Source organism: Ochotona curzoniae, unplaced genomic scaffold (genome assembly GCF_017591425.1).
Source record: "Ochotona curzoniae isolate NIBS_2020 unplaced genomic scaffold, NIBS_Ocur_1.0 contig_2321, whole genome shotgun sequence".
Lineage (NCBI taxonomy): Eukaryota > Metazoa > Chordata > Mammalia > Lagomorpha > Ochotonidae > Ochotona > Ochotona curzoniae.
Window position 1 is genome coordinate 23109127 of NW_024465421.1, and position 26739 is coordinate 23135865.

General features: G+C 49.6%; 2 protein-coding genes across 4 annotated transcripts; both read left to right on the top strand.

The window, feature by feature from the left end:
* Positions 1-3122: 3122 nt before the first annotated feature.
* Positions 3123-14047, top strand: LOC121151723 (pyrin-like). Its single transcript, XM_040973458.1, has 10 exons — positions 3123-3458; positions 5902-6621; positions 7183-7529; positions 7940-8035; positions 9218-9448; positions 9840-9862; positions 12353-12468; positions 12635-12667; positions 12942-12974; positions 13138-14047. Exons 1-10 carry the CDS (start codon positions 3182-3184, stop codon positions 13686-13688), a joined length of 2427 nt encoding a protein of 808 aa, XP_040829392.1. The 5' UTR covers positions 3123-3181; the 3' UTR covers positions 13689-14047.
* A 1690-nt stretch (positions 14048-15737) lies between these two features.
* Positions 15738-25103, top strand: LOC121151728 (zinc finger protein 200-like). Of its 3 annotated transcripts, none has more exons than XM_040973474.1 (5): positions 15738-15916; positions 16621-16947; positions 17560-17648; positions 17941-18067; positions 23752-25103. In XM_040973474.1, the coding sequence occupies exons 2-5, from the start codon at positions 16701-16703 to the stop codon at positions 24468-24470; spliced, it is 1182 nt and encodes a 393-aa protein (XP_040829408.1). In that variant the 5' UTR covers positions 15738-15916; positions 16621-16700; the 3' UTR covers positions 24471-25103. The 3 variants fall into 3 exon arrangements, with proteins under 3 accessions (XP_040829408.1, XP_040829409.1, XP_040829407.1); XM_040973475.1 differs by lacking the exon at positions 15738-15916 and adding an exon at positions 21608-21610 and having other exon boundaries at positions 15936-16947; XM_040973473.1 differs by lacking the exon at positions 15738-15916 and having other exon boundaries at positions 15939-16947.
* Positions 25104-26739: the final 1636 nt, after the last annotated feature.

Below are 26739 nucleotides of genomic sequence, written 5' to 3' on the forward strand. Positions count from 1 at the left end.
TGGAGTACAAATTGTGGTACTAGAACTGTGCATTACTGGGGAATAAGAAGGGAGTGGACACCTGCAGCTGCTGTGCTGACGTGGGTTTACAATGGAGCCCGCAAACAGGATCACTCAGCTTCTGGCAGAGCACAAGAGAGAGGAGCAGCCCCAGTGCATGCTTGCTGAAAACACAGCAGGAGGGAGACGCGCCTTGGCCACATGGGACACCCACGTCCTTCACTGGAGTGTCAGTTCCGCCCCAGCTTTGCCTCTGGTGCAGGCTTCCTGCAGATGTGCACCCTGGGAGGCAGCCTCAGGCATTTGTTGGGGCGGGGAGGAGATGTGCAACAATGGCTGGAGGATCATTCTCTCTCCTCTGACCCCTTCTTCCTCCCTACCACCTTTTAAATAAATAATCTAAATATTTTAAATAAATAATTTTCAACAAATATATCACAAAGGCTCTATGCTATTATCACGTTTTGATTTTAAAGAATCACTACAGCAGGGCCAGTGTGGTGGCATAGCATGCCAATTTGCCTCTGGTATGGGCATCCTATATGGGTGCCAGTTAGAATCCCAGATGTTCCACTTCTGATCCAGCTCCATGCTTATGGTCTGGGAAGGCAATAGAGGATGGCCCAAGTGCTTGAGTTCCTGTACTCACGTGGGAGACGAGGAAGAAGCTCCTGGCTTCCAGCTTTGGAACAGCTCAGCTCAGTCCATTGTGGCCACTTAGGGAGTGAATCAGTGGATGAAAGACCTCTCTCTCTATCCCTCTCACCATAACTTTGGCTTCCAAATAAAATAACTCTTAAAAAATCATTACAGCACCAACAAATTAAAAAGTTGTGTAAGTTCGGTGAGCCCCTCTTGACTCAGACCTCCCAGAAGACCCTGTTGTGAAAGGTGCTACTGCCATTGCAGAATGTCCTGAGTCAGGAGGAAAGCTCCATTCCCAAGGCCATGCTGCCGACGGTGCTTTCGTCACGGCTCAGAGTAGCTTCCTGTGCAGTGGGGTTCTAAGAACTCGCCACAGCCACTCGCATCCCGGTCACTCTCATTTCTCTCTCCGGCGATGAGCAGCTGCCTGGGAGGCACTGGGTTTCTGCCCCTCGAGCCTGATGCCTACGATGGTCCCTGCAAGGCTAATCTGAGCAGTTCACGCTCCTGCTGTCTGCGCCACCAATGCGCACGTGGCCACACCCACGTTCTGAAAGGAGACTGTGTCTGGACACCTTCTTCTCACTGGGGCCCGGGAGACTGCATGTGGTCAGCTGCCAACCAAATCCACAGTGTGCCCGAATATTCGGTAAAATAGAAAACATGTGCAACAGGAAGGCAAATTCTACCAACCAAAAACTTACCAAAGCCTTCTCCTGAGGGTGGCCAGGCCCAGAGAGTCTCACATACAGGGCTGCTTGTCCAGCAAGGGGTCAGGGTGGTACCTGACCCGAGCCTCAATGGTAAAGAGGTGGCATCCAGGGACAGTGGGGCTGGCAGGCCGGGCCTGCGGCGGGCCTCAGAGGTGTGAGAGATGCTGCTCCTTGACCTGCTTGTTGTTTTCCTCCCCATTCCTGTTTTTCTGTTTTTATTTCTATTATTTGAAGGAGAGAGACTGAGAACAACCTTTTACAGCATTATTTCTGCATCATTTGAGAATTTAAAAGCATGGACTCCTCAATAATCAGAAAAAAAGCTTTTAAATATGCTTCATTGCTAGCTTGACCGTTAAGTCATATCAGTGGGCCCAGCGCCATGGCCTAGTAGCTGAAGTCCTCGCCTTGAACGTGCCAATATCCCATATGGGTGCTGGTTCTAATCCCATCAAGCTCCACTTCCCATCCAGCTCCCTGCTTGTGGCCTGGGGAAGCAGTTGAGGATGGCCCAAAGCTTTGGGACCCTGCATCCATGTGGGAGACATGGAAGAAATTCCTGGCTCCTAGCTTCGGATAGGTGCAGCACCAGCCATTGCGCTCACTTGAGGAGTTAATCATCAGATGGAAGATCTTCCTCACTGTCTCTCCTCCTCTCTGTATATCTGACTTTGTAATGAAAATAAAATAAATCTTTAAAAACAAAAAGAGGGATATCAGTGCTGTCTGCCCCTGGCTTCCTTGTGAAAGAGACTTACAGTGTTGAGAGAAAACAAAGAGCCAGTTGCAAGTTCTTGGGAAATTCCTATTTGCTCTGGAGTAGAGAACAACAGACTGCACTATGACACAAGCTCACCCTCCATCTGCCCCAATATGTTTACTTTTAAGAAAGAAATCCGAGACCTCCACTAGCTAATAATCATTGACCTAAACTTTTGGAATGAGAACAGATGTTCTGCCTGCAAAGATTCAGCAGCCTGATAAGTGTGCCCCTTGGGGTACATGGCTTGTCCAAGTCCTGGCCTCTGTCTGCTGTCTCACAGCTGCATGCCTGTGAAAGGGCCAGGCCAGGAAGGAGCCTTGCCAGGAACTCAATGCAGGTCTCACACTGGGGTGGTAGGAATCCAGTGACTCGAACTATTACCACTGCCTTCCAGGGCACACAGGAACTAAATCTGGAATCGGGAGCAGCGTCAGGCCTGACACGCACCCAAGCAGTCGGAGACAGGACACAGACCTCACAAGCAGCAGCTGAACCGCTCAGCCAGGTCTCGAGAGGCTCCAGCGCAGCCCCAGGGGTGACATCACAGCACGTGCCCTGGCAGTGCCCTGCCTCCCTGGTCAGGGAAGAGGGAAAGCTTGTGGGGCTGAGGGCACTGCTACCCCCTACCTCGCCCAACCGTTGGCTCGGAGGCTCCACAAAATCTCAAGTTTGCAGGAGGACATTGTGCTTTCTGGTGTGGAGACAGTATGCATCCATGAGGCAGTGGCAGTGGGTGTTCGATCTGAAATCCAATCGCAGAGCCTCCCTCACTTCTCCCTGGCTCAGTGTGGGCTAACAGCTGGGTTATAGGGAGGGGGCACATGCCTTGCAAGGCACAAAGCCTCCCCAGCTGGAAAACCCTCTGAGTCAGAGAATAGGAGCTGGTAGTGACACACCCTGAACGGTGTCTCAGCTCTAACCATAGCATCAAGCATTTCCTGTGTCTTTTCCGTTATTTCACAAGCTGCCTCTTATTGCCTGCCCTTGGGGCTGCTGGGACAGACGGGTTATTTTCCTGCCAGGAGGCAGCTGGCTGGCTCATACTCTCCTACTCACCACCATGGCCAGGACTCTGAGTGATCACCTGCTGAACACCCTGGAGGACCTGGTGCCCTATGACCTTGAGAAGTTCAAGTTTAAGCTGCAAAACATCAGCCTGGAAAAAGAGCACTCCCGGATTCCCCGGGGCCAGCTGCAGATGGCCAGGCCAGTGGAGCTGGCCACGCTGCTGGTCACCTACTACGGGAAGGAGTACGCTGTGCGGCTGACCCTGCAGGTCCTGCGGGCCATCAACCAGCGTCTCCTGGCAGAGGAGCTCCACAGAGTGACTGGCCCGGGTAAGGGACCTGGGGCTGCCTGCTGTCCGCTGCTGGGAGGGAAGACCAGCAGGCTCAGACCTCGCATTTTCCCTTAGGGGGTTAGGAGTCCTAGGATCTCCTCTACCAGCAAGCCCGTTGGCCTCTCTCTAGCGTCTGGGTCGGTCAAGCTCCCCAGGTCTTAAAACAAGGCTGGGACCGACTGCAGCTCTGGATGGGGACTTGCAGGTGTTTGGTCTGGATGCTTGCTTTAGGATTCCTTGCTTTGTGATGAACACCACAATGCAGACAAGGGAGGGGTGCAGAGAGCGCCTGCAAATCAAACACACCAACAGGACTGAGGTGTAATCAGGGCCAGCCACTGGACTCCAGCTCCACAGCCCTTTTCAGCACAACTGCCAGTGTCCGTGGAGTTCTCCAAAGGACACAGTTCCTTCTTTCCTTCCTCCTCTCTCCCTTTCTTCCATCTGCTGCTGCTGCTGCTGCTATCCTTCTGCTTGATTCTGATTTAATTACAGTGTGCTCAATAAATCTGGCTATACAGTTTGTGTTTTTAAGACATCTTGAGGTCCTGAGTGGGCCTGAGATACTTTCTTTGATGTCTGAACCTTTCTATTATTTCTAGACTTTAAGGCTCTCTCAAAAATGCGTTTCATGTATTTCTACGACACAGAACTATTTAAGCTGCAAACAAGTCTTCCACTCTTGGAATATAACTTAACATAATCTGATGGGTAGAACATTTCAGTTTTTAACATTATATATTGACACATTTTATTTGAAAATCAGAGACACAGGCAGGCAGGCAGACACCTTTCATCCTCTGGTTCACTTACCGAATGCCAGCGACAGTCAGGACACGGCCAGCAGGCAACCAGGTATCAGGAGCTCGGTCTGAGCCTTCTGCTAGGCAGGCATCCGGACACATGAGCCATCATCTGCTGCCTCCCAGGGTGGGCACCAGCTAGAAACTGGAATCAGAAGTAGAGTCGGGCACCAATCCATTCCCCTGCTAGGTGATGCAGGTGTCCCAGGCAGCAGCTTCACGCTGCTCTACTTCCCATCCAGCTCCCTGCCTGTGGCCTGGGAAAAGCAGTGGAGGATGGCCCAAAGCCTTGGGACCCTGCACCTGCGTGGGAGACCTGGAAGAAGCTCCTGGCTCAGTTCTGGTCATGGTGGTCACTTGGGGAATGAACCAGCAAATGGAAAATTTGTCTCTCCTTCTCTTTGTAGATCTGCTTTTCTAATAAAAACAAACAAATGTGAAAAAGAAATAGATGATCATAAATAAACACTAAAATATTAGAGGCCTCCAGTGTCTCTCCAGTGATGGCTCAGGTTGTACTTGAATTCTTTTCTATGTAGCCTTTCCTTTCTGTTAAAGCAGTAGCCTAAAACTGTTAAAAAAAAAAAAAAGGATATTCATTCATTTTGAAAATCAGTTAGGGAGAGAGGAAGAGATCTCCTATCAGCTGACTTACCCCCACACGGTCACAAAATCAGAGCTGAACCAGCCTGAAGCCAGGCTTCACTCAGCTCATCCACAGAGGTGCTGGTGCCCAAATGCCTGGCTCACCCTCTGCTGCCCGTGTGAGGTTATTAGTAGGAGCCGGACGGGAAGTGGAGCAGCTGGGACACTAACTGGTGGCCAGGTGGGACATGGGTATAACAGATGAAGGCCTTGTCATTTATGCCACACCACTGTTTTAATATCCCTATTACATGTGCTTGTCTGACTTAAAATATCCTTCAGGGCTTGGTGTAATAACCTAGTGGCTAAAGTCCTAGCCTTGCACATGCCAGGATCTCATATGGGCGCTGGTTCTAATCCCAGCTGCTCCACCTCCCATCCAGCTCCCTGCCTGTGGCCTCGGAAAGCAGTCGAGGACGGCCCAAAATCTTGGGACCCTACCTGTGTATGGGAGACCCAGAAGAAGCTCCAGGCTCTTGGCTTCGGATCAGCTCAGCTCCAGCTTTTGAAGCCGCTTGCAGAGAGAACCAGCAGATGGAGGATCTTTGTATTTCCTTCTTTCTGTATATTTGCCTGTACAATACAAAAAATAAATAAATCTTTTTTTAAAAATTCCTTCAACTCACACAATCAAAGGGAGGAAGTACAGGGATATTTTTTGAAGCTTTAACTAAGTTTTGTAATCTTCTAATTTTTGGTGTTGATCAAACACATTAACTATTCTTTGCTTTTAAGTGAATTTGCACCAGTTTTTATTTTACATTTTTGAGTTCTGTGTAAGATCTTAGTCAAAACAAATTCTCCTTTAAAAGCCTGGAAAGTAATGTTTGCTAAAAAATCCAGTGTTTTCACCTGGCACTAACTGCTAAGGTAGCCACTGCCAAGTTCTGGAATATTCTGAGCACAAATGTCCATGCACAGTGCCTGAGGGGTCTCTCTTCCCGTGCTCCACCCCTGGTGAAGCTCATGGTCTTGCCCTGCCTGTCATTACAGAGCCTGCGGAAAGCAGTTGGGAGGGCCCTGAGGCACCATCCTCAGCAGTGAAGACAGCCTGGAACCTTAAGGTGGCAGCCGGCCCGGACAGCAAGGGGGAGCCACAGGGCGGGGACAGCACGCCCAGCCTGTTGGCCAGCCAGCCGGAGGCCGGGAGGGGGTCCCAGAAGAAGCCTCAGGGCAAACGGAGGGACCCCAAGTGCCCCAGCCTGGATGCTCAGGGCAAGCTGCTGGGCAGGAGGAGCCCCGGGCTGTGCAAGCCCTCTGGGGGTAGGCCGGCTGAGGTGAGCGCCCAGCTCCGCAGGAACGTCAGCTCAGCAGGCCGGCTGCAGGGGCACTATGGTGTGCAGCTAGCCAGGAAGGAACAGAGGAAAGCCGACTTATACTTAGATTCAGGAAAGAAGCGACCAAAAAGCCTCGAATTTACCATTTCTTCAGAAGACAAGGAAGCCTCAAAACCAGGATCTCTTCTAGCTGGGGAGGAGATCGGGGCTGGGAACACCACTCGGATGAACGCTAGGAATCCTGAACAGTCCACGGTTCCACAGCGGGGACCATTCAGGAACACACCTCCCAGTGCATTGGTGACTACAGAAGAGGAATCTACAGCACCCTGGGGGGAAAAGGGAATTGAGGGTACAGAGACCCCCGACACCCAGGGAGCAGCAGCAGAAGATGCGCTCTGCCAGGCCTCAGATCCAGACGTCCAACTCTTCTCAGGTGAGAAAGAACTCAGAATATCCAGAAAACCTCATATCCATAGCAACTGTGGCCTGTAAAGCTGTTATTCCCAATCCCTTTTCTTCCCCGTTTCTATCAGTGGGATTTCTGGGTGCCCTGGCGGCCCTCTGAATCGTGTGCAGGTTGTGGACCCTGAAGAGACACCTGCACGCACCTGCTCACAAAGCACTGAGATACTCTGTTACTTTTGGGACCCTCCTATTCCTGGTGGGTCGGTCGGTCGGTCGTTACTGTTTTCTGAAGCCGCTGTGGTCCTCTTGAGGTGGACTTGCTCACAGCTGTCATGAGGGATGGTGTGTCCTTAGCCTCAGAAATCTCCCTCCTCAGCTTTCCTTTAATGCCGCCTGAACCTGGGGCATGTGCAGTGGCCCATCTGTTCATTCAGCGCTTGGCCCCCAGGACATGTTTGCTGCTCGCTGGGCAGAAGTCTGAGGACACGCTGGACAGGGTCTAGCCAAGGATCTATGTGGTCCTGTGGCCGACAGCCCTGTTTTAAGAACATCTTGGCTTTTCCACTCATTCCACTGTCATTGTCCCCAGGGAAGCCACAGGGCAAGGCTGCATGTTCCCTCTGCCACACCCAGAAAGGAGACCCAGTTGGTGGTATCTGCAGGCACGGCGTCTGCAGCTGCCCTCTTGTTCCCGGGCACCTCAGGGCCTCCAGCAACCACTTGCACAGCTGCCTGCAATGTCAGGCCTCCCTGGCATGGAAGAACTCCCCAGAGCTGAGCTCTCAGCCGCTGCCACAGTGTCAGCGCCACATGAAGCAGGTCCAGCTGCTCTTCTGCGAGGACCACAGGGAGCCCATTTGCCTCATCTGTAGGCTGAGTCAGGAGCACCAAGGCCACCGTGTGCGCCCACTGGAGGAGGTCGCCCTGGAGTACAGGGTAGGTGTCACCACCGGAAGGCCCACCCCAGCACACATCATGGGTGCTGGACATGTTTCCTGCACCATCTCTGGGATGTTGGTACACTAGCCAGAACTCCTAGGCTGTAAATGGCCATATCACAACACAGACTGCAGCAGCCAAGGGAGAATAGGCCGGTTGTAGCTTGGAGACCCAGGGCTGCTGGTGGTGGGAGGTCACTGTGCTTTCAGATGTGCCTGAATTCTGGGGCTCCCAGGAGGTCGCGGGGTCTCCCTTTGTCTCTATGTCCCATGGTGATGGAACCCGTGGCCCTTTCTCCTCTGCACACAATACTGCCCCCTACTGCAGCGCCCTCAGCCTTGCCGCTAGGGGTGGATGTTGCTTGTCAGCTGACAATGACAGGAGCTCAACAAGCACCCCTTTCCCAGGAGCAGATTCAGCAGCAACTGGAACGTCTGAAGCAGCTGAGACAATCTGGAGAGCAGCAGGGGTCCCAGGGAGCTGAGCAGATGGAGAGCCTCCTGGTAAGGCATTCACACCTGCAGGAGGCAGGGAGGGGCCAGTGCCAGGCAGGGCTCTGATTCAAAGAAAGTCAATGCCGTGCCACTATGCCAGCCCCACATATTTTCACAACTGTGGTTCTTCAACACCACCAACTTCAGCAAACACCTTTACCTTCTGCTGTGCAGGACAGACAGGTAAGCTGCTCCTCTTTCTTCTTGAGAAGGAGATGCCGCCGCCCTAGGGCCTGGCCTTGCTCATGCATTTCCACTGGGCTGGGCCTGTCTCCCTCGCTGGTTCCTGTTTGTACCCACTTGTACTCGGTGGCTTTTCCTTACAACTAAAATAGAGATGGTCAACTTTACAGAGAAAGAATTTGGTTAGTTTACAGATTCAGAGGTTAGAATCCAAGACCACCGACTGCATCGGTTTGGGTGACAAGGGCCTTGGGTGGTGACAATACAGCCTATGCAGGGGAAGGACCACAGAGAATCTGAGAGCTAGTGCCCCGGGGATTGGTGCCTAGGGCCAGCTGGTATGGTGCCATAAAGAACAGCGGATTGGCAGAGAACACAATTTAAATCTAAAAGGTGCGAAGCTTACACAAGTGGGGTTAGGACCTAGGGGAAGCAGATATTTAAGGTGGCACCGGGTCTAAAATGGTGGGTTCACGTTAGGCTTCGGGGCCACTGTTCAAGTGGCTCCTTACAATGCCTACATACAGCTCGTCAAGCCAGAAGCACACCTGGAGGCCATGGCCTTCCATGCAGAACCCCAGGGCATGGGCATTCTAGCACCAGCTTTCCAGGGAGGCACACACACCAGGGCTCTCAGTTTCCCGTGGGTACTGTCACAAGCATCATGGGCTTAAGCCAAAGCAATTTGCTATCTCACACTCTTAAAGTCAAGGTTGCTTGGCAGCGCTGGCTCCTGAGGGTTGTGAGAGAAGCACCTGCCCCAGTACCCGACTTACGCCAGCCCCTCTTTTCCACGTCCTGGTGTTCCACAAGGCTCTCTCTGTCCAAATTTGCCATTTGGCAAGGGCCTCAGTCGGCTCTAGGAGGTTTCAATCTAGCTTGCTTGCTGCTGTGGAACCTAAGGCTCCCATCTGCCTTCTCCAGGAGGTGGGCTTCTGGGGACCCCCAGGATACACAGGGCCCATCTCATATTACTGACTCCTACTCTCTCTCTCCTATATTCCTCAGAAACAAACTGAAATCCAGAAACAGAGAATCCGGAGCCAGGTGGAGCAGCTTTTCAAGTTTCTGGAGCGTCAAGAGCAGCTGTTTGTGGCCTGGCTGGATGAGCTGGGCCAGACCATTGGCCAGGTCCGGGAGAAATATGGCACCCAAGTGTCCTGTGACATCGCCCTTCTGGATGAGCTGACTGGGGAGCTGGAAGCCCAGCAGTGCCAGCCAGAATGGGAGCTGGTGCAGGTGAGTGTGTCAGGGCAGGGCCTCCCTGTCCCCTAGACTTGCTAGTCTGGCTCAGGTTTCCAGCACTGCCCAAGCCCTGAGGGAGGCCTGAGGGGCGGGGACCTGGATGGCCCTTGATGTCTTCCGTGCCCAGACCCTTTGGATGAGGCGTGTCTTGAGACTGGTGGTCCCTGGCATTATCCAAAACAGGTGTGAGGGCTGGGTGCAGCTTCATGGCAGGCCCCAGCAGGGCAAATGCTCAGGTGATGAGAGGCAGACTTGAGGAGCAGTGCTGCAGTGTCGGGGGGGGGGGAGGGGGCTGGATTCCTGGTAAGGGCAGGAGCCAGGGGGAGCGGGCAGGGCTCGGCCTCTGAAGGCTGGTGCTGGAAAGCTTCCCTCTTTTCTCTCCTAGGGCATCGGAGTCACCTTGCACAGGTAGAGAGCTCCTGTCATGACCCTCTGGGCGCCTCCCTCCCACCTAGGAGGGAGCCGCCCCCAAACCCCAGGTCTGTGACTGCAGACACTTACCCTGCCCGCAGCTTGCCTGGATTTATGCAGAGAGGGGCTGACAAGGCAGTGAATGCCCGGCAGAGCTGCCTGTGGCCTCGGGGAAGGCAGCACTTCCCAGGAGTCTCCGTGTGAGCTGGGCCGAGCCTGGCAGAGGGGCTGGGAGCAAAGGGAGGAGGCTGCACACAGGGCTGCTTGGGGAACTATACAAAACAGATGCCCATGCAACTGCACCAAGCCAGGGGACAGTGCTGCTGGGCTGCCACACTGTTACAACGCAGGGAGGACTTGCCTGTGCCCCCTGGCTAGATGGTGATTGGGGGTGGGGGTGGGGAGTTCCCAGTGGCCAGTGCTCATCAGCCTATAGGCAGTGAGCTAGTGAGATTTTAGAGCGTTCTGATTGAGGATGGAGGAGGCAGCACAGTGCTATTTTAACCATCTTCAGGTGTGCAGGTGAGCAGCAGGAAGGACACTCAGGCTGCTGCAGATTTACCGCCTCCAACCATCTCTAGCACTCCCTCTCTTCCCAAATGCATCCCCATCAAACACCAACTCCTCACTCGCACTCCCCGCCCCCGGCAACCACTACCCAGCGCTCTGTCTCTGGAACCATGGCCACTCGGGACTTCACCCGAGTGGACCAAGGCTATGTCTGTCCTGACCGTGACTCCTTCCACCCAGCACAGTGTCCCCAGTGTTCATTCTTGTTGTATTACATGTCAGAATTTTACTTCCTTTTACAGCTGAATAACATTCTATCGCATTTTTAAATCATGTTTCTATACCACATTTTGCTTATCCATTCATCAGCTGATGGACATTAAACTGTACCTTCTGCTATTGGGAATAACATTGCTTTTAAAATGGGCATTAAATACTCGACTGGAGAGCCTGCTTTCAGTTACTTAGAATATATGTCTGCAAGTGGAACTGCTGGATCAGACTGAAGTTCTGTTAAATTTTTTGAGGAACCACTATATAGTCTCCCACCATAGCTGTATCATTTCACAAGCCCACCAGCAATGCGGAGGATTCAAGTTCTCCACATCCTTGCCATTTTTATTTCTAGTCTAGCCAATCCATAGGGTGTAATTAGAATTTTACTACGATTTGTTTTCTCACTTATTTTTATTTCAAAAGAATCAAAGACAGGGCCCAATGTGGTAGCCTAGTGACTAAGTCCTCGCCTTGCACGTCTGGGATCACATATGGGTGCCAGTTCATATCCTGGCTGCTCTACTTCCCTTTCTGCTCTCTGCTTGTAGCCTAGGAAAGTTGCAGATGGCCCAAAGCCTTGGGACCCTGCACCCACACAGGAGACCCAGAAGGGGCTCCTGGCTTTGGATTGGCTCAGCACCAACCATTGCAACTACTTGGGGAGTGAACCAGCGGAAGGAAGGTCTTTTCCTCTGTCTCTCCTTTACTCTGAAAATCTGATTTTCCAATAAAAATAAATATATATATTTTAAAAGACTTATTTTTATTACGAAGTCAGATATACAGAGTGGAGGAGAGATAGTGAGGAAGATCTTCTGTCCGATGATTCCCTCCCCAAGTGAGTGCAATGGCCGATGCTGTGCCGATCTGAAGCTAGGAGCCAGGAACTTTTTCCATGTCTCCCACATGGATGCAGGGTCCCAAGACATTGGGAAATCCTTGACTGCTTTCCCAGGCCACAAGCAGGAAGCTGGATGGGAAGTGGAGCTTGCTGGGATTAGAACTGGCGCCCATATGGGATCCTGGCACATTCAAGGCGAGGACTTTAGCCGCCAGGCCCTAAATATATCTTTAAAAGAAAGAATCAGGGCCCGGCGCGGTGGCGCAAGTGGTTAAGGTCCTCGCCTTGCACACCTGGGATCCCATATGGGCGCCGGTTCTATCCTGGCTGCCCCGCTTCCCTTCCAGCTCCCTGCCTGTGGCCTGAGAAAGCAGTCGAGGACGGCCCAAAGCTTTGGGACCCTGCACCCGCGTGGGAGACCCGGGAGAGGTTCCTGGCTTCGGATCGGCATAGTATCAGCTGTTGCGCTCACTTGGGAAGTGAATCATCGGACGGAAGATCTTCCTCTCTGTCTCTCCTCTCTGTATATCTGCCTTTCCAATAAAATATAATAAAAATAAATCTTAAAAAAAAAAGAAAGAATCAGACTGAACATATAATTAACTCCATATAGATAATTCCAATAGATAATATCAATACTACTTTAAGGCCATTATTAAACTCACAGAGGTTTGGTATCTATGGTTCTTGAAACTTCTCTTGAGACGCCCATGTGTGGCCAAAGTTGAGAAGCACTGCTCAGAATCTTGAGTTCAGAGAGGCTTTTGCTTTACGCAGCTCAGGTTGCACCTTTGCTCTGGTCATGGGAACTTGGCCACCGTCTTGCTCCGATTCTGTCTGGCTAACAGTCTCGTCCTTAGGGCCAAGGCCATGACTGCTCCTGAGCCATGGGTTACTCCTCCGGAGGTGAGAGAAAAGATTCACCTGCTCTACCAGAAGTCAGAGTTTATAGAGAAGAGCATGAAGCACTTCTCAGGTAGGTGGGCTTAGGGGGAATGAGAGCTGCCTTTCACTTCATCACTGAGCTCCACACAGCGCAGAGCCCCTCGCTTTCCTGCCTCATCTCAACTCTCACGTCTCCAGCTTCCCCCTCCGTACAGAGTTTGGTGGTATAACCTGAGCTTCCCTTTCTCCCCCTTTAGAAACACTGCGTTTGGAAATGGAAACATTCAATGGTGAGTGATGGCCAGGGTTCCTGTGACACGGCACTGGTTTCAGGGATCTATTTGGTCACAGAAGACCACACATGCTGTGCAGCCCTCTGTGCCACCTTGCTGGCTGCTACCTCTCTGGACAGGCCTGGGTGCCTGGGACGAACAAGGCTGTCCCAGTTACAAGCTGCAGGGTCCTCACAGAGGTATTCTTGTCTCTCTGTGCTGTGGGGGAGTGTCACTCAGCTCCCTGGACAGCAGGCCTCAGGACCTTCCCCCTGTTCTTTTTCTCCTCTAGTTCCAGAACTGATTGGTGCACAGGCATATGCTGGTAAGTGCCCCAATAAAGGCAAACAAGCTTGGTCTGCTGCACCCCTGAGTGTCCCCCACCACATTCTGGAACAGTGGTCCTGCCCCTGTGTCCTGGGGGTAGGAAAAACCTTGGGGTCATGCTGCTGGTGCACCCCAGCTTGTTTTCCTAACTTCCTCTGCAGTTAATATCATCCTGGATACAAAAACCTCACACCCCAACCTCATCTTCTCTGACAATTTGAAGAGCATGAGACTTGGAAACAAGTGGGACCAACTTCCAGAAGGCTCAGAGAGATTTGACAGCTGCATCATTGCTCTGGGCACCCCCAGCTTCCTCTCCGGCCGCCATTACTGGGAAGTGGAGGTCAGAGACAAGACAACATGGATGCTGGGGGTCTGCAAGGCATCCGTGAGCCGGAAGGGGAGCATGACTTTGTCACCTGAGAATGGCTACTGGGTGATGATGATGAAGCAGAATGAGTACCAGGTGTCTTCCTTCCCGCCGACCCGCCTGAAGATGAGGGAGCCGCCGAGGCGCGTGGGCATCTTCCTAGACTACATGACCAGAAACATCTCCTTCTACAACGTGACAGCCAGATCCCACATATACACGTTCACCAGTTTCTCTTCTTCTGGCCCCCTTCAGGCTATCTTCAGCCCCGGGGGACACGATGGGGGGAAGAACACAGGCCCTCTGACCATCTGTCCAGCGAATGGTCAGCGGCCTCACTGAGCGCCCCACCCGCGTGGCTCCCACCCGCGTGGCTCCGGGCTCTCGGCCTGGGTCATGGTTCATCCACCCACCAGTCCTCACCAGACACTACCTGGTGCTAGCTGACAGATGAAACATAATGAAGCCAAAAAGCTTACCAGATTGTAGCAGAGGTCAGCAACTACTTGCCAATCAAGGATGAAAGTAGCACAGGTGCTGCAATGTGAAGTAGACTTCAGAGAAAGAAGTGCATGGCTATTGCGTGATAACCCCCCCACTGAATCTGCACTCCCAGATGCTCCTCGGGCCAAACATTCCGCCCTTGCTTTCCCTCGGAACTGTAGGCCAATGGTGTGTCCACATTCTTCTCTAACCACTTTGAAAATGTGGAGGGCCCAGTGGTGTGGCTTAGTGGCTAAAGTCCTTGCCCTCCTGAACGCGCCAGGATCCCTTCTGGGCGCCAGTTCTAATCCCGGCAGCACCTCTTCCCATCCAGCTCCCTGCTTGTGGCCTGAGAAAGCAGTCGAGGACGGCCCAAAGCCTTGGGACCCTGCACCCGTGTGGGAGATCTGGAGGAAGTTCCTGGCTCTTTGCTTTGGATCGGCGTAGCACCGGCCATTGCACTCACTTGGGGAATGAATCATCGGATGGAAGATCTTCCTCTCTGTCTCTCCTCCTCTCTGTATATCCGCCTTTTCAATAAAAACAAATCTTTAAGAAAAAAAATTTTAGTACTCTTTTCGTGCCGTACGATTGTTATGTTCTTTGTACCATTCGTCTTAAACCACGTTTCAGCAAGTCAGCTATGGTTTCGCTTTATACACATCCATGTTCGAATGTGTATGAAGGCGAAAGGCGATCTCTGCCCACAGGTTTTCCTAAGCCTCACTGACAGAGGAGTTAGACTGGGTAGTAGTAGTTAGGGTATTCTGGGTCCCTGAGTCATTTTTTCCCTCAAATATAAAGGTATTTTCCCCACATTCTTGGATTAACCAGAACAAGTATTTTAGTGCAGAACTCGCTTCCCCAAGAGACAAGGGCGACTTAACATACCAATTCCTCACATGAAGTGTCAGCCCATGGCCAAGGGGGAGGGCCTAAGACTGATCTCTTTTTAAAAAGGGACCAAGGAAGTTGGGTGGTGACACTTTTCTGGGCCTTTTGTCCCAGGGCCAGGTATTACAGAAACCAGGAATTCTCCTTTGTTCATGGAGAAATATCTTTGACATGAATCTTTAAAGGATTCTATCTCCACCGTTAACTTGGGTTTTTTTCCCTTCTTCCTCCTGCCATAGTGGCAGGAGGCACGGGTTCTGTAGCCTCCTCTCGTCACTAGGACAGGAGCCTCCTTCCTCAGCTTTTCTTTCCTGCGAGACAAGAATTGAGGTTGCTGCTGTACTCAGGGTCGAAACCCTACAACATCATCAGCTTCTCGCTGGAAAAATGAACCCACTACGGAAACAACGTTCCAAGTCCGAGTTCAGCTTCCAGCAGCCTGAACTGCAGCGCAAGCATGGAGACCTCCCGAGAGGCACAGCGACGATTCTTGAGGGATGAAGATGACAGGTCCAGACCGCAAACTGGCGAGACGGGGAAGGAGACTCTGCTCTGAACCAGGCCATGACCACCCGTTGGTCAACGTCGCCTTCGCTGTCCCATCTGCCAGCGTGCTCCCGAAGAAACCTCAGCGCCCAACATCGCCCTTCCGGTCCCGCGACGCGCCACTTCCTGTGGCGGATCAGGCCGGCCCCGCCGCTCCCTGGGTAGCTTGGAGTCGGACTACATTTCCCAGAAGGGTCCGCGGCTGAGCCGGCCGCCCCTGCAGCGGTGCCAGCCCGATCCAGAGGACCGGAGCCAGCCTCCTGCTCGCAGGGTCTGAGGTGGAGCGGCAGAAAGAGCGGATGCTGCCTGACTGATCTCCCCGGTCCCTGAGAGCGCCGCGGACTGGCCTCGAAACTCGCTCTTTCCAACGCAGACGGTCGCTCCGAGTGGGGAGACCATGCCTTAGGACCGGAAACGAGGCCTGACGTCACAGTGCCGGAGGCACCTCGCCTCCCAGTAGACACCACGTCCCCGCCGCCCTCTCGAGTGACGGCGGCTCGCACCCATGGTGGCCGACGGCCTGAGAGAACTCTCCGAAAGGCGAGGCCAGGGTTCGGTCACTCGCGCCAAGTGTCCCGGTGTTTCCCCGAGCCTGGGTCCCTGAGTCGGTCCCAGCGAGCGCCCCTTGGGTCGCAGAGCCCAAAGAGGTGAGGGATTCCGCGAGGGCGGGAACAGATCGCGATCTGTCGCTAGGGGAGCCGAGTAGAATCGGGGCACCTGGGTGCGCGCCCCAGGTAGCACCGACGGCTCTGCTTTGCGGTAAAAATGGCCCTTGGCCCTTAAGATAAAACGCAGGGTACGCCTGACCCAGTGGGTCCAGAAGGATGTCCTCTTGCGCTCTCAAAAAGGCTTTGACACTGGAGAGAAGTCAGCAGCCCCTGTATGGACAACTCTTGCCGTCTTTACATTACCTTGTAGAGTCATCAGCTGTCCCTACGAAGGGCACTTGAGACAGCTCCGATCCCGGGGTAGAAGAATGGCCAGATGCAGCAGTCAGTCTGCTTTTAAGTAGCTTGTCCTCGATATTTGTGCCCCTGAATCCTGTCATCCAGCCTGTTGCGCTTTTTGCAAACGTGAATGTAACGCTCTTCCCGATTGGTTTTGCGCTTCGGGTTTCCTCTGAAGATGGTCCTTAGCCTCCTGCTCAGCCATCTTTGCTCCCTTCCTTGGCCACTGAGTTTTGGTTTGCATCGTATCCTATTGAGGACCATCCTGGTTCAGTTGTGTCTCCACCCCGTCCCGGTCTCTTCCTTTCCTGATTTAGGACCATTTGTGGCCTTACTGCCCTAATCACATGTGCATTCCTGCTCTCCCTGGCTTTGTGGGTGATCCGTGGTTTCTCTGTCTGCAGCTTGGCTCTGGCAGATTTCCCTCTTTAAGAGTTGGCTGTGGAACCCCAGAAACGAGTGTGGTCTGTGGTCGCAAGGCACAATGGCTGCAAAAGTGGCTCCTATGCCCCCCAAATCAAAGCAGTCCTTTATATTGCAAGTTCCTACCAACTCCAAGCTGGGCCAAGACCTCCATCGAGATACCACGAGTGGGCCCAAGAGCATCCACCAGCTAGTGCTGGAGCACTTCCTTACCTTCTTGCCCAAGCCAAGTGTGGCCCAGCCCAGTCAGAAAGCTGTGGAGACCTTGGTTATCCTGAAGGATGTGAGCGCAAGCCTTCAGAGAAGAGGTGAGAAGCGTGTGTTTGTTGCACTGGCAGAGAAGGGGTTGGTGCCAGGATCTGAGATAGGCTTTTGTGGCAGTAAATAATTCGAGTTCAAATGATAGATTTTAGAGGGGGAGTTCTTTGTTCCGTTGAGCCATTGGGAAGAGGAAAATTTTCTTCCTGAGCTCCAGCCTGAGTGATTGGCTGGGTGTGTGTAAGGTTAAACACTGGGCGTCTTTCTGTAGTGCTGGTTTTACCCAAACATTTTAGAAGTTATATTGTTTTAGGAAAAGGAAATCAGATTATCAAGTTGCATTCAGTTTATGTGGGAATTTAGAAATTTCATATTTGCTCTAAACATCTTCACACTTGGTCTTTCCTAAAGCTCTGTTTTGGTAGCTCTCTGGGAAATTTTGCTTAAAAAAAATTTTTTTTTTCAGTAGCGAGGAGAAAGCTCATATAGATTCCAGGCCCTCAGGTTTATGGCGTGAACTCTGCAAGGGCTTGTAGGGAAAGCACAGGCTGCTCTCTGAGTTGCTGGTGCAGGAGCGAGGGCGGCCTGGCCTCAAGGCGCAGGCAGAGGCTCTGTTAGCATCACAGAGTTTCTCAATAACTAACAGCTTCCTCTCTTCCCAGTGCGTTCTCGACCCTTAGTGAAGCTTCTGCCCAGAGGAGTCGCACAGAAACAAGAGACTCTGTCTCTGTGTTTGAAAGCTGACCCGGAGGTGGGTTCGGTTTTCCCATTCACTGAGTGCACCACCCTCTCTGCTCCTGCAGCCTTCCCTGCTTGGCCAATCCATGTACACAAGCACATTCCTAGGAGTTGCCTCTTTGGGAATTTTTCTTCTGCTTTTCCCCTGGCTTTTCTCATCCTGGCTGTATTATCTATACCATACCTGGGTGGGATTAATAGGTTCCTTTCACTGTCTTTTCATCTTTGTGTCTTGGTCTTTCTTATCAGCAGAACTGTCAGAGAACTTCATTTATTAAGAGGAAAGGGACCTCTTGTTCTTCCAGGAACTGGTACTCTTTGAGGATTTGAATATATTTCACTCCCAAGAAGAATGTGTAAGCCTGGATCCTGCTCAGCACTCCACGTCAGAGAAGGAAGAGAATAGTAATGTTGGGGAGATGGTGTTACTAGGTAAGAAATCAAGTCCTTTGTGTTTTAGTTCTGTGTTATGAAGAGCACGTGCTTGGTCCCTTGGGCTTTTGAGGCACAGTTCACAGGGTGAAGCACCTGTGCACATTTGCATTATCCCATGTGGCAGAACCTCGGCAGCACTCCGGCTCTAAGTGGCTTTTTGTCCTTGTATGTTGGAGGTAGCAGAGGGAGTAGAGATAGAGGACCATTTTTAAGGGAAGTGATGGGTACCACAATAACCAGAGAAGGGCGGGGTTTGCCTCCAACCAAACTCTGAAAGGATGGCAGCATTCTGGCGGGCCCCTCAGGCTGTGAAACCACATGCTGCACCAATGAGGGGCACAGACCCTTATCCCCCCACCAAATAGGGGCCGAGGCGACCCATGTTTTGGCTTCCGTGTCAAGGAGCGTTTAAAAAGTCCCTTCCCCGTCTCTTCTGCGATCTTCTTCCTCTGCAGCCCACGCCTTCCTGTCTGTCCTTTCTGCGGCATGGGGAAGGGAAGCCCGTGACCGTGGTTCCCTGAAATAAAGGCCATCTAAATTCTTTTCACATATGTGGCTGAATTATTCTTTTCCTGGTGGTTGGCAAATCTAACATTTTGGCGAGCTGCAAATGTAACAACCTCTAGGCAGATTAAAGAGGCTGCTGTAGGGCAGTTTCTCTGTGACACTGAGGAGGTTTGTCAATTATTATTATTTGTTTTTTAAGATTATTTTTATTGTAAAGGCAGATGTACAGAGAGGAGGAGAGACAGAGACGAAGATCTTCCATCCAGTGGTTGATCCCCCCAAGTGGCCACAACTCCTGGAGCTGAGCCAATCCAAAGAGTGCAGGGTCCCAAAGCTTTGGACCGTCCTTGACTGCTTTCCCAGACCACAGGCAGGGACCTGGATGGGAAGTGGGGCTGCTGGGATTAGAACCAGCGTCCATATGGGATCCTGGCGTGTTCAAGGCAAGGATTTTAAGCACTACGCTATCGCACCGGGCCCAGGTTTGTCAGTTATTATTGATAAGTAGGTCAAATAAGTTTGTTCTTGGGCCCGGCGCGGTGGCGCAAGTGGTTAAGGTCCTCGCCTAGCACGCCCGGGATCCCATATGGGCGCCGGTTCTAATCCCGGCAGCCCCGCTTCCCTTCCAGCTCCCTGCCTGTGGCCCGGGAAAGCAGTCGAGGACGGCCCAAGGCTTTGGGACCCTGCACCTGCGTGGGAGACCCGGAGGAGGCTCCTGGCTTCGGATCGGCATAGTATCGGCCCGTTGCGCTCACTTGGGGAGTGAATCATCGGATGGAAGATCTTCCTCTCTGTCTCTCCTCTCTGTATATCTGCCTTTCCAAAGAGAAAATAATAAAAATAAATCTTAAAAAAAAAAAAAATAAGTTTGTTCTTGAATGGCAAGCATTTATAGAAATTCACTGACAAATCTTAAGACAGCCAGGAGGCAGAATGGCTCTGGACCATGACTGTAAACTCTCACACTAGATTCCCCTGCTCCAAATCCTTGCTCTGCTACTTAGAACTGTGTGACCTTCAGCAAATTTCCTAACTTCTTTTTTTTTTTTTTTTTTTAAAAGATTTATTTTTATTATTTTCTCATTGGAAAGGCGGATATACAGAGAGGAGAGACAGAGAGGAAGATCTTCCATCCGATGATTCACTCCCCAAGTGAGCGCAACGGGCCGATACTATGCCGATCCGAAGCCAGGAGCCTCCTCCGGGCCTCCCACGCAGGTGCAGGGTCCCAAAGCCTTGGGCCGTCCTCGACTGCTTTCCCGGGCCACAGGCAGGGAGCTGGAAGGGAAGCGGGGCTGCCGGGATTAGAACCGGCGCCCATATGGGATCCCGGGCGTGCTAGGCGAGGACCTTAACCACTTGCGCCACCGCGCCGGGCCCATTTCCTAACTTCTTTTTGTCCCACCTTTTCATCTGTAAAGTAATGATAACTTTAAATTTTTCAAAAAAATATTTATTTTTATTGCAAAGTCAGATATACAGAGAGGAGAGACAGAGAGAAAGATCTTCCATGTGATGATTCACTCCCCAAGTGAGCACAATGACCAGTGCTATGCCTATCTGAAGCCAGAAGCCAGGAGCTTCCTCCGGGTCTCCCACATGGGTGTAGGGTCCCAAAGCTTTGGGCCGTCCTCGACTGCTTTCCCAGGCCACAGGCAGGGAGCTGAATGGGAAGTGGATCTGCCGGGATTAGAACCGGCTCCCATATGGGATCCCATTGTGTGTTCAAGGCAAGGACTTTAACCACTAGGATCACTGCACCGGGCCCACTAATTTTAAATTTTTAAGAAATTTGTATAAAGAAAACAAATTTCATTTCATATATACAATTGGAAGTACATGATACTTCCCACCCTTCCTCCCTCTTCCTTTCTTTTCTTTTAATTTTCTGCAATACTAATAATCATTTTATACTCACAGTAATATTTTAAGCAATGCATGAAGTAACAAATGCATACCAAATACTTGGACTATTGTCTAACACATCAGTATTCAGTAATTATTAGAAATTACTTTCATTAGAGTTAGGCTATACAGTCACCTATAGAAGAGTATTTCTAAAAGTTTGTGAAAGGCAGATTTAAAGGTAAGCAAATTTCTTTTGGTACCAAAAAAACCAAAAAATATACCCAAGCTTTTTTTTTCCCCATAACATGTATTTTCAAAGGAATTTTTGGTGATCTGTATCTACAATTTGAGAATTATTTTGGGTCAAAGGAAACTTATTGGTTAATTGCATTTTTCCATGAGCTTTTTTGAAGTTCCTCTGTACTAGGTTGGAGTCACATGCATTGAACATGAAATGAATGGGGAGGGAGGTCACTCAGAGTTAGTCTTATAACCAGTAAAAATACTACTTCAAAGGACATCCAGGCGTGAGCATATGAGCCAAACAGTGGGTTCAGAAATAGTATGCTCCCATTTTCTGTTTGTCTTCCGTTCGAGATTTGGTTGGGGGCAAACTCCGCCCTTCTCCGGTTATCATGGCAGCCATCAGAGGTGATTCAACTTTTTTCTAGAAAATGCACTATTACCCTCGAAGCTTGTGTGCTCACGAATGTCCTTCCTGAGCAGCTAAGGCTTTTTGCTTTGTCTGCAGGGCTGTGTGGGGCTGTTTACCTCTGAGCCAAAGTTGGACAGGCCTGGGGAGTGGCCTGGGACCACAGCACTGCACTGTGCCTGTGGAACTCCTAGCTCTATTATACTGTATTTTCAGAGTTACTGGTATATAATGAGCCTCATTAACTTCCCTTAATTTGCTCTTTGTAGTGGTTTTCTTTATTTTAGAGAAAAGTGTGAAAGGATCAGATTTGTTTCACTGGGCTTTCCTGGGTCTTGGCTAAAGCTAGTATTTATTTTGAGTGACTGCTTGGTGCGTATATCGCCCGTGCAGGAGTGTTTTGGACTTGCATCTTGGGCGCAGTAAACACAATCCTTGTGCTTACTTTGCTCATATCTGAAGCAGATTACTTTATTATTTAGCATTTCAATATGCTACTTGTCTTTCTCTTTAGGTAGGGGTGGATTCAGCAGGTGATAAGAGTATGAATTATTCTTCTTCGCTGACTCTAATCTTGCCTGTAAGATGAGTCAGTCACGTAAAACAGTGGGAAAGTGGTCTAGATACAAAAACTGTCACAAAGTTGAGATAGATTGGGATCTGGAGCAGTTTGAAAATAGATTTGATTTTAAATGAGATTAACTCCATGACAGAAAATGAGATGAGATTTTCCTCTGAGTCTCTGAAATCATGGCTGGAACCCCACAGATATATTATAGGTGGGCAGTGACTTCATGCTGACAAGGATCAAAGGTTGAGCCTTCACATAAGGGAACAGAGCAGGTGTGTCTCAGCCCACATCAAAATAAGGACAAAGGTAGAAACTATAAACATTCTCAGTAAGCTAGTTTCTATTTTATTTGCTCTAATGGTTGAGCCTATGCCTGTTCCAGAGTGTGGAAGGAACTGAGTACTTACACAATGCAATAGATACTTAGTAGATTCTAAAATATGGAAATAATCCATTAGGATCCACCACAATGCAATATGTCTAAAAAGAAAATTCAAAAATATAAATCCTTTAAGCTGGAATTTTCAAAACTCTTAACTTTCAGTTAGAGGAAGAAAATATAAATTAAGTTGGCATAATTTTTCTAGAGAATACTATACATCAGAATCCAGGGTATAACTTAAGTGATGCTTAAAGGGAAATTCGGTAGCTATAAACATGTATTAGGTTAAGCTTTCACTCGGGATTAGCAAGACAGTAGAGTAAGTGAAAAGTGAAAACTGAAAGAAGATGCTGATAAAATTGTAAATTAGTGAGTTAAAGGTTTTTTAAAGAACATGGAAATCTAAAAAGTATTAAAAATATATAAATGTAGATAAACCAGTTACCTTAGTCGATTGAAATTATTAAAAAAAAAAAAGACAAAACAAGAAAAAGTACCAGCCTAAGAGTTTCACTGAAAACATTTCCAACATTTGAAAATGTAGATCATGGGCCTGGTGCGATGGCACAGTGGTTAAGGTCCTCGCCTTGCACGCCCGGGATCCCATATGGGAGCCGGTTCTAATCCCGGCAGCTCGCTTCCCATCCAGCTCTCTGCCTGTGGCCCGGGAAAGCAGTCGAGGACGGCCCAAAGCCTTGGGATCCTGCACCCACGTGGGAGACCCGGAAGAGGCTCCTGGCTTCGGATCGGCATAGCATCGGCCCGTTGCACTCACTTGGGGAGTGAATCATCACATGGAAGATCTTCCTCTCTCTTTCTCCTCCTCTCTGTATATCCACCTTTCCAATAAAAATAAATAAATATTTTTTAAAAAAAATATCTTCCTTTCTAACTTTCCTTCTCTCTATATATATCTGACTTTACAATAAAAATAAATCTTTTTAAAAAGTTAATTAAGAAGATATCTTTTTTTTTTATTGGAAAGGTGGATATACAGAGAGGAGAGATAGAGAGGAAGATCTTCCATCTGATGATTCACTCCCTAAGTGAGTGCAACAGCCGGCACCCACATGGGATCCCGGGCGTGCAAGGCGAGGACCTTAACCACTGCGCCACCGCGCCGGGCCCTTAAGAAGATATCTTTCAACTGCTAAATCCAGCAGAGATTCACATTGCCACTTACGGTGTAGTTGAACCCTTTATTTTCATCTTATTGGTTCCAGTTATTTGTTATTTTTTAAAGTTTTTTTTATTTTTCTTGAAAGATCTAGAGACAGAGAGGAGATATTCCATCTGCTGGTTCACTCCCCAAATGGTTGCAGTGACTCAAGCTGAGCCTGTCCAAAACTGAAAGCCAAGAGCTTCTTCTGGGTCTCCCAGGCAGGTGCAGGGTCCCAAGGCCTTGGGCTGTCCTCGACTGCTTTCCTGCGCCACAGGCAGGGAGCTGGATGGGAAATGGGGAAGCTGGGACAGAAACTGGCACCCGTATATATGGATATATATATATCCACACTCATGCTAGTCAAGGATTAGGCAACTGTGCCAGGCCCATAATTCTTTTTAATAGCAAAATAATAAGAAAGGCAAAGGAATATAAATGGCCATTATCTGCCAGCTGTCACATTTCTGATTGAAAAGTTACATGAGAAATTAACTTGTCTTTCCTGTCTTATGTTGATACATTCCTCAGAAGTTACTGAGTTATCTCTCTCCTTCCTCAGTGGATGACAGTAGCCCTGAAGGTGAAGATCTTCAGAAGGAACCTGCAGAGAAGCAGCAGTGTGGAGAAGAGTCTGGGGATTATGATGAAATAGATTGTTCTTTCGTCTCTAAGCAACCTCTAGATTGCTGTGAGGAAAGAACACTAAATACATTCATTCCACAGAGAAGGAAAGTGAGAAATCTTTTAGTTACTATTGAGAATGATACTCCACCAGAAGAACTCTCAAAATATGTGGATGTCAGTATTACTGCCCTGACTCAAAACCGCAAAACAAGGAGATGGTACACCTGTCCGCTGTGTGGGAGACAGTTTAATGAAAGTTCCTACCTTATTTCCCATCGGAGGACTCACACTGGAGAAAAACCTTATGACTGTAGCCACTGTGGGAAGAGCTTCAATCATAAAACAAACCTCAATAAACACGAGCGAATCCACACAGGGGAAAAACCGTATTCCTGTTCTCAGTGTGGGAAAAACTTTCGTCAGAATTCTCATCGGAGTCGCCATGAGGGAATCCACATAAGGGAGAAGATACTTAAGTGTCCAGAGTGCAGGAAAACCTTCCCCAAGAATGAAGAATTGCTGCTTCATCTACAGAGTCACAAGGCTCAGAAGCCATATGGTCGCAAAAAATGTGGGAGAAGATTCAGTCGGCTGTCAAACTGTACCCGACATGAGAGAACCTCCCCCACATGCAAGGCCAGGAAGCAGAAATGAGATCAAGAACGGGCCGACTGTTCCACCTGAGCCTGACAAGCATAAGCAGTTCTGGATTCGCCAGCTGCCAAAATGCGATACCGATACTGGAAAGCCTCATTGTAGCCAAAATTGGATAAATCCCCATCTTGGCTAAACTTCAGATTGTTGGGGAATTCGCAGGGAAGGAAACATCCTCAAGGGCTGTACCTCAGCATCAAGGCTTTGGGCTAAGCTTTCTTTCATGAAATTGTGCACATTGCATTGATTACAGATCCCCCTCCCAAGAAAGACTTCAAATGTTTCTCAAGGCTGCTAAGCTGTGTGTGAACAGAGTAACCTGTGTCTGTTCGAAGTATTGCCAGTCTTTTGTCACGGGGGAATTCACACAAAAAGAGAATGCAGAGGTCCTTGTCTGGAACTGTATTCCCCTGAAAGAACAAAACTACTGATTTGTAAGCTAGCAGCTTTTAGTAATGATTCATACAACCTCAGAACACCCTGTGAAGGCTTGGGTATTGAAAGGAGTTGTTTACTTAGAATATCAGAAAACTACGGCAGTTCAGTGTCAGAGGTCTCGTGTGTATGTAGTCTAAACTTAACATTTGCAGTTTGTGGTGAAAACTATTTTACAGAAATGCTTTCATAACATAATTGAAGTGTCTGTTGTGAGTTCTCTGTTACCCCTCAATAACTGTCTCTTGCCCAAAGAGGCTTGATGTGCCTGGATCTGGCAGTCTGGGATTCAGCCCCGCTCCTGACAAAACTTTTCAGATTCTTGTCGCTCTACTGAGGCAATGTCTTATCTGCTAAGAAGGAAACCCCGACAGCCTGAAGAGAAGTGATAGATCTGGAGGCAGGAAGACCTTAGCTAGGGCCGGGGCAGGTTAGGAACCTCACGACTTCATCATGTATCCCAGCTGCACAGCCGTCAGACCCTCGGCAGTGGGTGATCTACCTCGCACGAGTCCTGAGTGCGTAGCTTCCATTCCCCGCAGGGTACAGATTGCAGGTGTCTCCAGGGAGCAGATGCTCGCCATCTTTGACCTGCTGATGTCCAAGCTCCTATTCCCCGCATAGAAACCAGGCCGCCAGTGCCTTCACAGGACCAGTCCTGTGCCGTGACCAGGAACTAGTGGTTAGTTTTGGTTGTTTTAGGTTTCTGGGTATTTTCATTGCAATGCGTTTGTCCTATAAATTACTTGGGAAAATTTGTGAAGTTTACAGATTTTGTTTTTGAACCATAAACATTCTACTTTATATCTAAGTAAATTTTTCTAATTTTCACATTTTATATTGTTTTTTTCATTGTAATCATTTTTCCATCATGCTTTTCCTGCTTGGGGTTTTGTTTTTACATGGGACATTACTTATTTTTTTAATGTGTCAGTATTTTTAATGTTATATACATCAAATTGTAGCAAGGCAACAGACATAAGAATGCCGTTGTCATGATCAGCATTGAACTACAGTCAACCGAGTGTAGGGAGTGTTACTTTTTAATTGGTATCACCAGCCGCCTCACTGAATGCTCTTAAATTTTCATCAGTTTCTCATTTAGTTGTGAAATCACACCATATACAAATACTAGGTTTTTGGGTTTTTGTTCTCCCTTTCTGCCTATAGGTCAATTTTTTTTTTCTTTTCTGCTCTTGTGCTTTGCCGTTTTGATACAGAGTATCCTAAAAGGACATGCTATAACATAATTCAGCCCTGAATCATAATTGGAAAACCATAACAAAACATGGTGGGCATGTAGCTCAAAGGTAAGTACCACTTGAGACATTTGCAGCTCCTGTTGCAGTGCCACTTCTGCTTCTAGTCTGGCTTCTGCCAGCATGCCACTGGGAAGCAGCAGGTGGTGGCTGAAGCAACTGAGTGCCCGCCACCATGTGGAAGACCTGGGTAGAGTTCTGGCCTCAGCCTGGCCCGGCCCTGGCTACTGTAGGCATTTGGGGAATTAAACAACAGAAGAAAACCACAAGCCTTAGAAGTCCTATTTCAGGCCAACTGCCCTTTATAATTGGGCACAAAACTATGCCAGTCACTCCTTTGGTAGTCTGGCTAACTTGGGCAAGGATGGCCAGGAGACCTTTGTTGCCAGGGCCACCACCACACGGTTGTAGGAGGTCAAAAAGCTGCCTGCACACTCAGAAATGAAGTGGCCATGGATAGTGATGAACGGGGCAGTCAGGGCAACAGAGAGGAAAGGCCTTGAGACTGTCCTGTGCCCTGCCTGGGGTCGAGAGTTCACCAGCAGTCGCAAGGATACTAGTCCTAGATGAAGCAT